General features: G+C 37.1%; 2 protein-coding genes across 12 annotated transcripts in view; one reads left to right on the top strand and one right to left on the bottom strand.

The window, feature by feature from the left end:
• Positions 1-12,587, top strand: part of CTC1 (CST telomere replication complex component 1) — a 38,551-nt gene that overhangs the window by 25,267 nt on the left and 697 nt on the right. For 2 of the 6 annotated variants that reach the window (XM_088147506.1, XM_088147505.1), the window contains exons 16-23: positions 1,342-1,466; positions 1,661-1,826; positions 3,836-3,913; positions 4,022-4,175; positions 4,387-4,451; positions 4,895-5,060; positions 5,175-5,292; positions 6,471-7,105. In XM_088147506.1, coding sequence (XP_088003632.1) covers positions 1,342-1,466; positions 1,661-1,826; positions 3,836-3,913; positions 4,022-4,175; positions 4,387-4,451; positions 4,895-5,060; positions 5,175-5,292; positions 6,471-6,574 — 976 coding nt within the window. In that variant the 3' untranslated portion in view covers positions 6,575-7,105. Of the gene's footprint in view, positions 1-1,341; positions 1,467-1,660; positions 1,827-3,835; positions 3,914-4,021; positions 4,176-4,386; positions 4,452-4,894; positions 5,061-5,174; positions 5,293-6,470; positions 7,107-11,436; positions 11,572-12,587 lie in introns of those variants that run through there. The other 4 variants (XR_015797360.1, XR_015797361.1, XM_088147508.1 and 1 more) reach the window with 4 other exon arrangements.
• ATP6V1A (ATPase H+ transporting V1 subunit A) overlaps positions 7,463-12,587 on the bottom strand; it is a 39,033-nt gene continuing 33,908 nt past the window's right edge. For all 6 annotated transcript variants that reach the window (XM_007434699.3, XM_088147509.1, XM_007434700.3 and 3 more), the window contains 2 exons: positions 10,474-10,645; positions 7,463-9,273 (listed from right to left, as the gene is read on the bottom strand). In XM_007434699.3, coding sequence (XP_007434761.1) covers positions 9,181-9,273; positions 10,474-10,645 — 265 coding nt within the window. In that variant the 3' untranslated portion in view covers positions 7,463-9,180. The remainder of the gene's footprint in view (positions 9,274-10,473; positions 10,646-12,587) is intronic.

Below are 12,587 nucleotides of genomic sequence, written 5' to 3'. Positions count from 1 at the left end.
ACTCAACTAAAAAAAAACAAAACAGACCCCAATTAAGTGTTAACCTGCCCCCAGCTGTTTTTCCCTCCTTTTTTGCTGTTTCTGCTGGAAGGAGAGAAGACGTGTGTGTGTATGTGGGGGGGCGGGGACATGACATGTTCTTATGTGACAGCATGGTCTGTGTATATGAGAGAGAGAAAATATACACAAAGGAAGATCCATTTCATAAATGGGCTTTCTTAGTTTACAGCCAATTTTAACAAGTAGTTTTTAATTCATTACTATTTCTCTGGTCCTGTCTTTCCTTAGATAGCAAGTATATAAGCACACGTATACATATGAATATATACATATAACATACACACATATATTGGATAAGAAAGTGACATCTCCAGATTGGTTTCCGTTTGAGTTGGCAACTCTTTAAGTTGACACGGTAGGGAACTGGGAATTCCACAGGAATTTCATCTGTATTTATATTTTTTCTGCCTGCTTTTTCTTTAGAGAGGGCTTGGGTACATGTTCCTTGGAGGAAAATGTGTTTCTGTTTGGAATCTTTAAAGTTCCAGATAGTTTTGCTAAGGATATTTAAAAATCCACCTTTCTTTTATGAACATGTTTAATTATTGCGGCTGTCTTTGGAGGCTCTCCTGTATGTCCAGTAACAACTGAGATCTGTTTGCTTGGGAAAAAATAGAGGGCATTTTTACTATGTATTTCTAGATTTTGGAACTGGCATCCAAGAGAGGCCTGTCTAACTAATGACCTTCCAGAAATTGCTGCAGAACATAATTTTACAACAGGCATGATGAAAATGTTTTTAAATAAATGTATGGGCACAATTCAAAGTGATGATGATAACTAAAGCAATTAAGACTTATTGGCAGGCTATGAAAGACTGTACTTAGTTTTAAGATCTTTAGGAGAAGCCTTTCTCTCTGTCCCATGATTGTCAGGCAAACATTTGGCAAGAAAAGTCATTTTTCTTCAGATAGAGTGTTGGCATTTAAGAAGCCAGAATCTAGCACTTCTGGTGACGGAATGAAGTGGGCAGCAAGTTTAATCTTAAGCAATTGGTATACCAACTGTATCTGTTCTTTTTCAGCGTGTAAAACCAGGATACAGACAGTAATTTGAAACACCATTTAAGTTATTTATTGTTGGATTCAATTTTAATTTGGCAAATGCTGATATCTTCCTGATTTTATTTTATTTATCTTATTTTTAATCTAGGGCTCGTGTTTTTAATCTAGAGTCATGGTTGAAACTATAATATTATTTATACTTATTAGATTAACTTAATCTCTGTTTTTGGATGAAAAGTAGGATATACAGTAAGTTAAATAAATGTTCCCTCATCAGCTTCAAAGGCTCTCTGGTCTCTTTTTCTGGAGAAATAATGGAAAGGACTTTGTGTGACTCTCATTCTGGAAAGAAGTCAGAAACAGATGCCTGTGCTCAGAAGAAAGGTAACTGTTGGGAAGAGTGTAAGTATGATACCTTACAAGCATTACTGAGATGAGGCCCTTTATGTGTGGGTAAACTAGTCAGTCTACTCAGAACATATTGATGAGAATTACTCTACAAGAGGGAGGGAAAAATGCATTTTCTATAGACTAGAGCTAAAGTAGTGTTAGGGTCAATCTGACAGCAGAGTGATAACTGTTTTCTACGTATTTAGGTAGCCCCTTGCCCTGGAATTATACTGTGAAGCTGAGCATAGCATCTGCATTTGATTCTTCAGTTCTTCTGGATGTCTATATTCAAGCTGCTTTTGTGCCATATCTTTGGGGTTTGTTGCCTGGAGCTAGGATTTTGTTTCAGGATCTACAGTGCAAAATTTCCAGGTATGTCTTGATCCCAGAGGTATCGAAGCATCATGGCATTATTCATCATATATTATGGCATTATTCATATCTGCCTGCATGTCTTAGTAACATCCATTTCATCTTGTGATGCCCAGGGCCAGAGTTTGTTTATTTATATTTTTAGTTACAAACACACTGAATAGGTCCAGCCTCCCTGGAGTGGGAAGCAGCACCTGAGAACTCCAGGGCAACCAGAGAGTGATCTTTGTATATCCTTGTATATGCAAAAGATTCCTCTAAAGTTGTCTTCATCCCTCTCAGCTGTGCCTTGCATTAGCATTCATATGACAGGTACAGTCCATCTAAGTGAGGATGCAAACAACTTTATCTTTAAAATTCTGGTGAACATTACACAATGACAACCATACAACAAACAGCACACCACTCAGAGATAAATTGCTGGAATGGGGCCAACATAGAAAAGTTCTAAATAAATAACATGCTATTTCATTAAGGCTATCATTCCCCTAGAAAACAATCCTTAGCAATACCCTGATTAGAATCTAAGTAGCTCTGTGTAATTTCTAACACGTTTTCTTCTGTAGTTTTTTTATACAAATGCAGTGGATTGGAAGATGGGCTGCAAGCTAGACCAAGAACATTATGTACTGCAGGTTTTCAGGTTGCATACCTGCAGTAATGGAATTATTGGATTCTTGGATGTTCTTTAGATTAATATTAAGTAGAGGGGAGGGGCTCTTATGAAGTGCTTCCACATTATACTTTTCCAAGCCTTAATTGACATTAAGGGAAAATTTATGAATGTACTGTATATACAGGATTGCTTCAAAGGAGCAACACTGTTCCATTTTAGGCCTTACCACTTCCTGATTATTAATCCATAGGATTTTCTTCACTGCTATTAGTGAAAAGGGTTTATTGTATTGATCTTTGATTGCCAGACTATCACGTTGCAGTCTTAACTAATGTCTGTGTATTGGCCACCATTAGGGATGTCTACAGAATGGAAAATGTATTTTGTGGAGTCCTTGGGTTCTCTGAACTTGGTGGTTTTCTTGCAAATGTTTCATTACTAGAAGTGCTAGCACTGAAGATGTTACCTAGCCAGGTAACGAAATGTTTGCAAGAAAACAACCAAGCTCAGAGAACCCCAAGGACTCCACAGTTCAACCCTGAGCTGCATATAGTCTCTTCAAAAATGTGTTTTGTTTCACACACACAACATACTGTGGCTTAGAAGTCCAACCAGACTATTCTGGTCTGGTTCTGGTCTGACTGAACTGAAACTAGGAGCTCTTTGGTTGTTCTGGGTTTTGGCCAAGAGAAAATCTGGAGGGATCTTAGAGAGTGAGTCAAGCAAGTCCAGTGCATCTCATCCTTTTCTCCCTTCCCCTCATCGCCTGTGTCCTAGGCTGTCTAAACCTATCAGCACCTTCCTTCCTCCTATCTCCCCTTAGCTCCCACTGTCACTCTTGAATTCAAGTATGGCATACCTGACTCTCTCACTTGCTCCTCTCGCCAGTCTTTCTAGCACATTTCTTCTCCTGGACTACCACACTTAAATTCAAGCACAGGGTACCAAACTGTACCACCAGCTCCTTTCTCTGATCTTCTCAGTGATTTCGTCTCCCTTAACTCCCCTTACCCACTATGCACCACTGCCACTGATGGCCTAGCCTTTTCTCCACTGCCTCCCACCCCAGAACACACATGTGAATGTCTATTACTGGGCTAGAGACTTTGCCATCCCTATTGATCATAGGAGAGAATGTATATACCATTCCCATTCAGTTCACTCTGAATCCATGCAAGTCATGGGTTAAAGTTAATAGCCCAATTCATTTCAACTCTCTAAGCGCTGCATGTGAAAGGGTATTTGTTATATCTGTGGAGCTTGCCTGGATTAATGATTAAATTACTGACTACACACTCTTTTTATTTGCTTCTCCGTGGTCTTTCCCATTGGCTCGTCGATCTATCACATTTTATCTGTGTTAGAATTCAGAATCCATCTTTCTTCCTTACAGATTTGGAAACGTATACTGTATTTTCATTGCCTCTAGTGATGTGCGTGTTCTGATTCCTCCACCTCATAATTCTCCACAGTGAGTACCAACCTCAGGAGTTACCTTGAAAATTTTGTATGTATGTATCTCTTCCAACTGTATGTGGGATTTGATTAATGCATTCATTTTGTTCTCATTTATTTGCAGACATTTGGATTCCACCTCTAAGTTTTCATTAGGATATTTATCCAAAATACTGCTTCAACCTCTTGGTCAAGCACAAGTCACTTGCCATTTGATGTGTGTCCTATCTTTGTCCATGCGCTGGTTCTGTGACCTCTGCAACCACATTTCCACAGAGGTATCTAGTCAGCCATATTTGAATCTGGGAATTTGTGAGCTTGCTCTTTTCTTCACGTCAATTGCGGTACTGTATTGTTTCATTGTGTTGTATGAAGTAATGGATAGTCATTCAAACCTTCAGACCTGTAATCTGAAATGCAAGCGCCATATACATTTTTATACTAACAGTTGGCCTGATTTTTGTCAACATCCTTTTTCCTCCCCTCCAGGGAAGACCCAACGAATATAACACCTCTTGCTTGTCACATACAGGAATGATTAACGCTACAGCTAAGTATGTATTTGGAAATAAATGTATACATTTATCTAGAAAAACCTCTTCAACTAATCGTAAAAAGAGTATCTTCTATCACTGCTAATAATGAGCTCCTAAAGAAAAAGCTCCCATTATGTTGAGCTATAGATTTATGCAAGCATTTTATTCTCACTTGTATTGTCCCTATCTGAACAGCATATAGGAAAAAGCAATAATGCATGTTCAAATAATACAATGTAGAATGATAAATAGATTTGCCTCATTTTATCCAGATAAATATTTAATTCTCTAATCTGACAACTGTTCAGTGAATTAATTCTTTTTTGATCAAATATAGTTAAGATCAAAATTAGTAACTTAAGTTATTGTTTTATGCTATGCAGAATAGAACTACAGATACCCATCATTCTGGATCAGAATAATTTTGTGATATGATCATTTCAAACCTCTTTTTATCACAGATTTCTAGTAGAAGATGGAACAAGCGAGGTTGTGGTATTTTGCAAGAACCAGCAGGTGCAACAAATGTTGGGTTTGAGCCCCAAGGAATGGGAGGTCATTCAAAATCATATTCGGATTAAAGGAAGTATCTGCATTCAGCATAATGAAATTAGCACAGGAGCTAGGGTAAGTGGTTTATTTTGTTGTTACTTGAATTAAGTAATTTGCTAATTACTTGCATTAGGAATTTTTCCTAATGATTTTGAGTGTAAACCACAGCTAATTGTCTGATTTTGACAGATAGTAGACGAGTATGAAGATCTGCTCACACAGTATTTGAGAAACTTATGCAGAAGTCCAATTGTCTGTCGGTCCATAGTGATGGCTTTCAGAGTGGATAGGAAATCTTTTAAGGCAGGTAGGTAGTTATGTGCCCTCAGCTTTATCACTACACTATGTGCACATTTTCAGGAAAGAAACTAGATCTTTTTTTAAACAATTGATGGCAGATATTGAACTTAACTTTCCTGTGATATGTTGCCTCACTATAAGTAATACAGAGCTTATATTAAGGGTAGAGATCCCCTGATGTCTCACTATAGACCTTATCTTGCTACCTACAAATCCCAGAAGCTTCAAAATAGATGCTGAACAAAACACCTTGGGAAGCTTTCTGTATGCCAAATATTCCATACGCAGAGCGATATTAGTTTGATCTGCATCTGCTAGCAAGAATTGATCACACATGCAGCAATCAAAGTATTTGTTGACTGTCCTGAAACAGATTTAGAGGAACAATTCAAGGACGCTGGGAGGCTTATCTGTATTACAAAATGGTCCAGGAAAATTGTTCTCATAGTAATTGGAAAATCAACTGTTTGAAATTGAGAATATTGATTACTGTGTTTGAGGCTTATGGAATTGAAATCTAATCTGATGAAGGGCAGCAGGCTGGAGAAGACTGGTTTATGCAAATAAAGATAGGTATATTACAAAAATATTGTATGCTTCTGTTCAATAAATGTAGGCAAATATATTTCCTGGATTTTAAGAAAGCAGATTTTAATAAAGACAATGATAAGTAGGATCCCATTGCACATCTCCTTGACTGGGCAAGCATAAACACATGTCAACAATGGTTGCATTTGTTTGTTCCTCCGCTTACATTGATTTCCATGTGACCCTCTCCTTTTAAAAAAGTGAAGTATTTATGGTCTTCCCTCTTCACATTTTTGGAAGGGAAAGTTGCAAGCTAATTATATGAGGCACAAAAGTGGAGAGACTCAGATACAAGATTTGATAGAAAAGTGAGAAATTGATTATAGAGAGATTACAATATGAAAAACCAGGATTCCTGGTCAGTTATGACACTCTTCTGAATCACCTTAGCGTTGGAACTGCTACTTCTGTTCAAACAGACTGATTTGCTTTTCCTTTGAGTGCTTTGCCCACTCCTGTCCCTGTCATGACTCCTCCACACCCTCCCCCGCAAATCAGGAAAGACTATTTACATACCTAGGAGCTGGCTGAGATAGGGTACCGGTACTATTTTTAGTGAGAAAGAGATGGATTATAAAAGTTCTCTTTTTTTCATAGGGTCAGGACAATTGAGGAGATTTTTCTGTAACGAATTAGAGTTCTTAAGCCAGGTGAGGAATCGACCAAACTTGGTATGTCTTAAAATCCAGGAGACCACCTGAAGAATGGGAAGAGGAGAAAGCCTCATTCCTCTGGAGGAATTTGTGTAATTCTGCTTTGTGTATGTATTTGTTTTGGAGATATGATTCTAGTTAATAAGCCCAAGTGCAAAGGATATTGTTGCAGACATTAAAATGTGAACATTTATTAAAAAAATCTAGCTCTTGTTTTTCTTCTACTCAAATCAGTGCTGCCTTAATAGCTAAAAAAAGTTTGTTTCAACATTTTACTGAAGTCTATTTTGCTGCCATGATTTTACTCTTTCTGTACTGAGGGAAGTGGCATTTTATATAAGAGAAAATAGGGACTACTTTTTGCACATAGTACTAGAATTCACGAAAGGTATAACAGGTGATCAAGCAAAGGATACAGTTTCCTGTTCACCATTTCCCCTGTTTGCTTACACCAATTTGGCATTTATCCCAATTGCCTTTGCAGTGCTCTTTTCCTAACATGCTATTCCTTACAGTATATTGCTAATAAAATCCCCCAAAGCAGTCAGGAATCCATCTAGGTTTATTACATCCCAATTCACAGAAGTTAAAAGGGACCAGTACAGCCTAATTTGTATAATATTCTCTTAAGGCCATGAGAAGAGAGATCCATATATATCCACTCACCATAGAATTAACTGTCAAGGGAAAAAACCTTCATTCCAGAGAAGGAGGATAAGAAGTTTGGGAAATGCTGCCCTAATCTTTCAATGAAAAGCATTTCCATTATTCTTACAGATTCTGATTCCAAGGCATAAAGAATAACAAAATCCTAAAGCTGAGAGTAGACGCTTCTGTGTGATTGTTTAAATATATGTGATCCTGAATCTCAATATCTATGATAATTTCCAGTTTTAAGATAATAGTAGAATATAGCATTGAAGTGCTTAGGTAATGTAGGCAGAGTTTTTAAGTTTATTTGTTTTTATTACATTACTAACTTCAGCAATGTCTGTCTAGACACAGTGCACCAATTAAAAGGTTAGAAACCTTTACTCCACAATGAAGGACAAGAAAAGCATATTATCAACACAACTGTTTTCTTTAAGATTTGAACAAATATACATAAAGTCATAGATACAATGCCATTCTCCCCATCAGTTCCTCCTCTTTTGGAACCATAGAGATTGTAACATCATGAGCATCACTTTTTCTAACACTGACACAAAGATAAATTTTTATTCTTATCGAAAAATAAATTGCAGGGGGGATGGAACAAAACAGCATAATAATCTTATGTAAAATTATAGTAGTTAATCAGTTTCCTAGGCACAGAATGCTACAACATAATATAGTCAAGGATTTCAGCAAGACAGCTGAAGCAAAACAGCTTTGTGCTGATCATATATCGTGCTCTGTAAACACAGCACAAAGAAAATTAGCTTTCTGAATATAGAACTGAAAAGAATTTAAAATGCAGTTATTAAATTTAACTGGCATTGCCTAAAATGAGGGGGGGGGGAAACTAGCATGTTTCTGGTAGGCTCCAAACCTATATCAATTAGGTGCCACACTAGAAACAGAAGGACAATCACCTCTACAGCTGAAGTGGGCAGGTCTAGCAACCTTGCTTCCAGTTTTTATTGTATCATATTTATAATCATATAATACATTTACAAATGTGCAAGGAAATGTTCCAGAAAGGATTCACACTAATTTTGGCCAGTATGGTGTTTTGCAGCAATGTCACAAGGGCATTAAAAAAGTTTAATCAAGGAAACTTTAAGATGACCTTTCTCATTATTTAAATTGTACTTATATATGAGCATCAAGATCTGCTGTTAACATGCTATAAGAAAGCATCACTACCTGCAATGGTCTTTACAAGGCAGAGCCAAGAAAAAGAATTAGCAGCTTTGTAAAATTAAAGCTTTAGGTATTAACATTCTCTTCCTCAGCAAACTTAAAAACTTTTGAATGGCTATTCCATGGTTTTTCATTTTGAACTTGATCTGTGGGAGACAGAGTTTTTAGTGTTACACTTGCTCAAATAAGTATATGTACTGATCTAAATAGCAAACATTGCCAGAAATAAAATAAGGGTTGATCTTTTCTGGTCCATAATTTCCAAGCATAAAAAGCATAGAAAAAATAATTTAACAAGCTGCATATACATTCAAAAGGCATACCATTACATTTCCTCAAATAACAATGGTTGAATATAGATTGCTGTTGGGAATCATTTTTGCCCATCAGTTTTAATCCTGAAGTTTTTTCAGCACATTAAGAAGAATGGGGAAGAGCTTTGTACCAAAATATTTTGATCTATAATCCTATAGCTATAATTATAGAGGCAACAGCAGCATTAAAGAATAAGTAAAACTACCTTTGAAGCATCATGCATGACATCATGCAGTAGAAAACTGGTTCAACTGCCTTTTTCCTCCCTGAAGAAATCTATATTTTGACAACCTTAATTCTCTTCCAAAGAGAGAAACAGCTGAAGGGTCAAATCTGGTGAGAAGACTTTACGCCTTACTGGGACTTTGACAAAGACACACACAACTATCAAACTAAATAGGAATGTTTTTCAAGATATAAGTAATCTTCAACACAATGTATATCTTTATCTTCTACTGGAAAAAAAGAAATGAGAAACACTGAAGTAGGAACTTCTAGTCCTCCAAGCTGCGGAATGCATTCTGCATGTCTTCAAACAGCTGGGCATAGTCTGCTTTGATCTTTGCCTCTCCATCTTTCGCTGGGTCCTGAAATTCAACAGAACAAAACTGGATAATCACCGAAGAGGTTTAGAAAGACAGCAATTTCTCAGAAGTTGCCATGAATATCTTGTAATTGGAGAATCTCCATCAACAGTGCAGAGGGAACTGGTCCTTTGGTGTGTGCAATGGGACCCACTTCTGTTCCATGTAGTAAATCAAAACAGCCAATGCACAACCCCAATTGATAAGCACAGTTACTAATCTATTTTCTTTCTTTCACTTCTATCATAATATCAAATAGCAATCTGCATGTGTACAAAGTTTCACATTCAAAAAGAAATTGGAATTGTGAGATGCTCCATTCTTCCTCTGAGTCCAGAGGTGATACGAAAGACCTAGCTGCTTTCCTTTGTACATAAACTGCCCAGGCACCAGAAGATGGATCAAAGGCAGAAGCAGACTTTAAGAAGGATGTCTGCAGCCAATCAATGCAGACCATGTAGCAGTTTTCTGGCATGGTAATAAGAAAACAAGATCATCCATTTTGCTTTATCAGCAGCTCACGTTACAGAAAAGCAGGTGTTTCACCATTCTTGCTAAATCACATTACAAGACCAAAACTACCTAGAACTACCATTAGTTTCCTATTAATAATATATCAAAGTATCTGTAATACTTCTGTGAATATATCTAACAAAGGGCTACAATTTAATTTAAAAAATGATTCTCTGTCAACCCTGTTTAATAAAAGAACTGATTTGGAGCAGGATTAGTAGTGGTCATAAATTTTGAGGAAAACAGGCAATTAGATTAATAGGATATTAAAGGAACAACTTATATTTGTTTGATTGCTTTGGGAGATGAATGATGGCAATTAAGGTTGAGAAACTGCTTGATATACAGTGGTGCTTAAAAGTTTGTGAACCTTTTTGAATTTTCAATATTTTTACATAAATATGACCAAAATGTGATCAGTCCTCCACACAAGTGTAGCAGCTATGCAGTCTTGGAATCAGTCATATCATAGGTAGGTGCTGTGTTTGCACTCATACCAATTACAAAGCACTCGTCTTGTACTGAACTGGAACCACTGCATAGCCATAGACAGTACCCTTTTGCATTGATTTAAATACAAATATATGAAAGGAGGATCAAAAATAAACTCCACCCTATCACTTTTTTTTTTTTGAAAATCAAATACCTACTACATATTGCTTTGTTATAATCCTAATGCAGAATACATACCTTGAATTTCATAGAGGTGAGTCGATAGAGGATTTCACTCATGTTCTCTTTGATAATGGACCATGTAATCTTATTGTCACTTTGGGCAGTAGTCTCAACTGCTCGGCGTGCCATATCATAAAATGCAATCATGTTGGATAGTATCCCCACAGTCTTATAAAATGGGCAGTACCTAATGGAAACAGTACAAAAACTCACCTTTCTCAGAATTAAGAGAAACTCATTAATGACTAAATTGTGCAAATAGGTTAGCAAATATTTATGTGTGGTAACTAACAAATGTGGAAGAGGTGACAGACATGAAGCAATTGGCTACAGAATTCAACTTTCTATAGTGGACAATGCATTACTGAAACTCTCAGAAGATAAAGTAGAGGAAGTTTTCCATGGGCTGAATAAGCAACTTTGGTATTTCATTTTTTTTAATCATCGTAGTTATCCTCAGTTCAGTAATTCTGAACTGAGAACAGCATTCTCAGGTTGTAAAACAATTTACTTACTTGTGAATAATTCTGCTTTATCAGTAGAGGCACTACCTAGACACACTTAACTGAAGGAGGACTAGATTAGGAGTTACTTCCACATAACTAGTATTTGCAGTCACGCTCCAAGGCCTGATTGCAATCAGAATAAGAATTTAGAACAGTATCCCAAATAAGCACAAAGGGACCCACTGACAAAAAAGAAATGGCACAAGGTTCTAACATCTGAGAGGTTTGGAAGAGACTGTAGCATGCACTGATACACACTTCAACGAAAGGCCAATTCTCAGGAGATGTGAAATATGAATGCTGCACTATTTGGTGAAGATACTGCGGGTGAACAAAACTGGTATTTTTGCCCTTAGTTCCACTTGGTTCCTTCCCCTTAGTTACTTTAGAGCAAATGAAGTAGCAGCAATTCTGAGAATATACTAGGCTCTCACACCTCCAACTGAGGACTTGCCCTTTTTTGCACTTTCAGCTAATTGGAGAGTTGAGAGTAACTGATGAAGAAGAGAACTGGATACAGCATAATTGGATCTTCAGCACTTTTGCATCAAAGCACTGCTTGGTATAATATTCAGGACAGAAGAATCAGCTCTTATTCATGTGAAATGTGAGTTAAACTTTTAAAGAATGCAATAAAATTATGTAAAATAATTATAGTAGCTGTAGTACAAATAGCAGTGGCAATCACCGACATTTGCGCTAAACGTCAACCATAGGTAGGATGGATACAATGATAGCACAGAATTGAACAACCTGGAAATATATGTCAGGGTCCTGGCCAGATAAAAGCAGTGCTGGATATTGTGCTCTCTACTAGGGTAGTTCTTTAAAATAGGATAAATATATATCTTCCTTGATTCTCTATAGAGAGAGCAACAAATGAGCATCTGGCTTAGGGATTCCACAGAGCCAACTCCACATGGACATAAGCACCACTGAAAAGGGATGTTTTTATACCATCCCCACAGAACTGCAAAGGCTAGAACATCCAGCCTGGCCAAGGTGAAACCCCAACAAAATTTCAGAATTAGAATTGAAGAGAGATAATGCCCATTTGAGAAGAATCCATAAACTGAAGGGTTGGATACTAGGCTTAGACTTGAAAATCAATATCCCAGATATGTTGTTTAAGATGACTTCTGACATTTTCAAGCCCTAATGGACAAAGACTTTACAAAGAAAGTCCTAAGGACTGAAGTTTGCTATTAGCTTTCATTAGCCAGGTTGATTTAAAACAGACTCTGAGGAGCAGTGGATCCAAACCCACAGGGGAAAAAATCAATTTCAACCAGAAATTAAGGAGACAGAACCAAGCTCTGGCACCCACAGAAATCAAGCCCATCTCTAACCATAAAACAGCATTCTTGATGCATCTTGGAACTGCAAGTATTGCTCTTATAAATTTGGACTGAACAGTTTCCAGGACATTAAACTTTGTAAAAATGCAAATTGGAACACCATAAAGAAGCTGAGAGATGACCTTAGCAAGAAAACCTTGCAAGCTGCAGTAATAAAAGGTGCCCCCTTTGAATAGAAGAATCTTAAGACAGCCGTGGACCTATGTTGGGCCACACTTGCCCAGTAAGAGAAATGTGCACTCCAAAATAAGGAAGCCTGGAACTG

The sequence above is a fragment of the Python bivittatus genome, unplaced genomic scaffold (assembly GCF_059951505.1).
Source record: "Python bivittatus isolate LINGU-HERP-01145 unplaced genomic scaffold, Pbiv_v1 ctg000520_np1212, whole genome shotgun sequence".
NCBI classification, from domain to species: domain Eukaryota; kingdom Metazoa; phylum Chordata; class Lepidosauria; order Squamata; family Pythonidae; genus Python; species Python bivittatus.
Note: the sequence above shows the minus strand (reverse complement) of the source record. Positions and strands in the feature narration are given on the sequence as shown.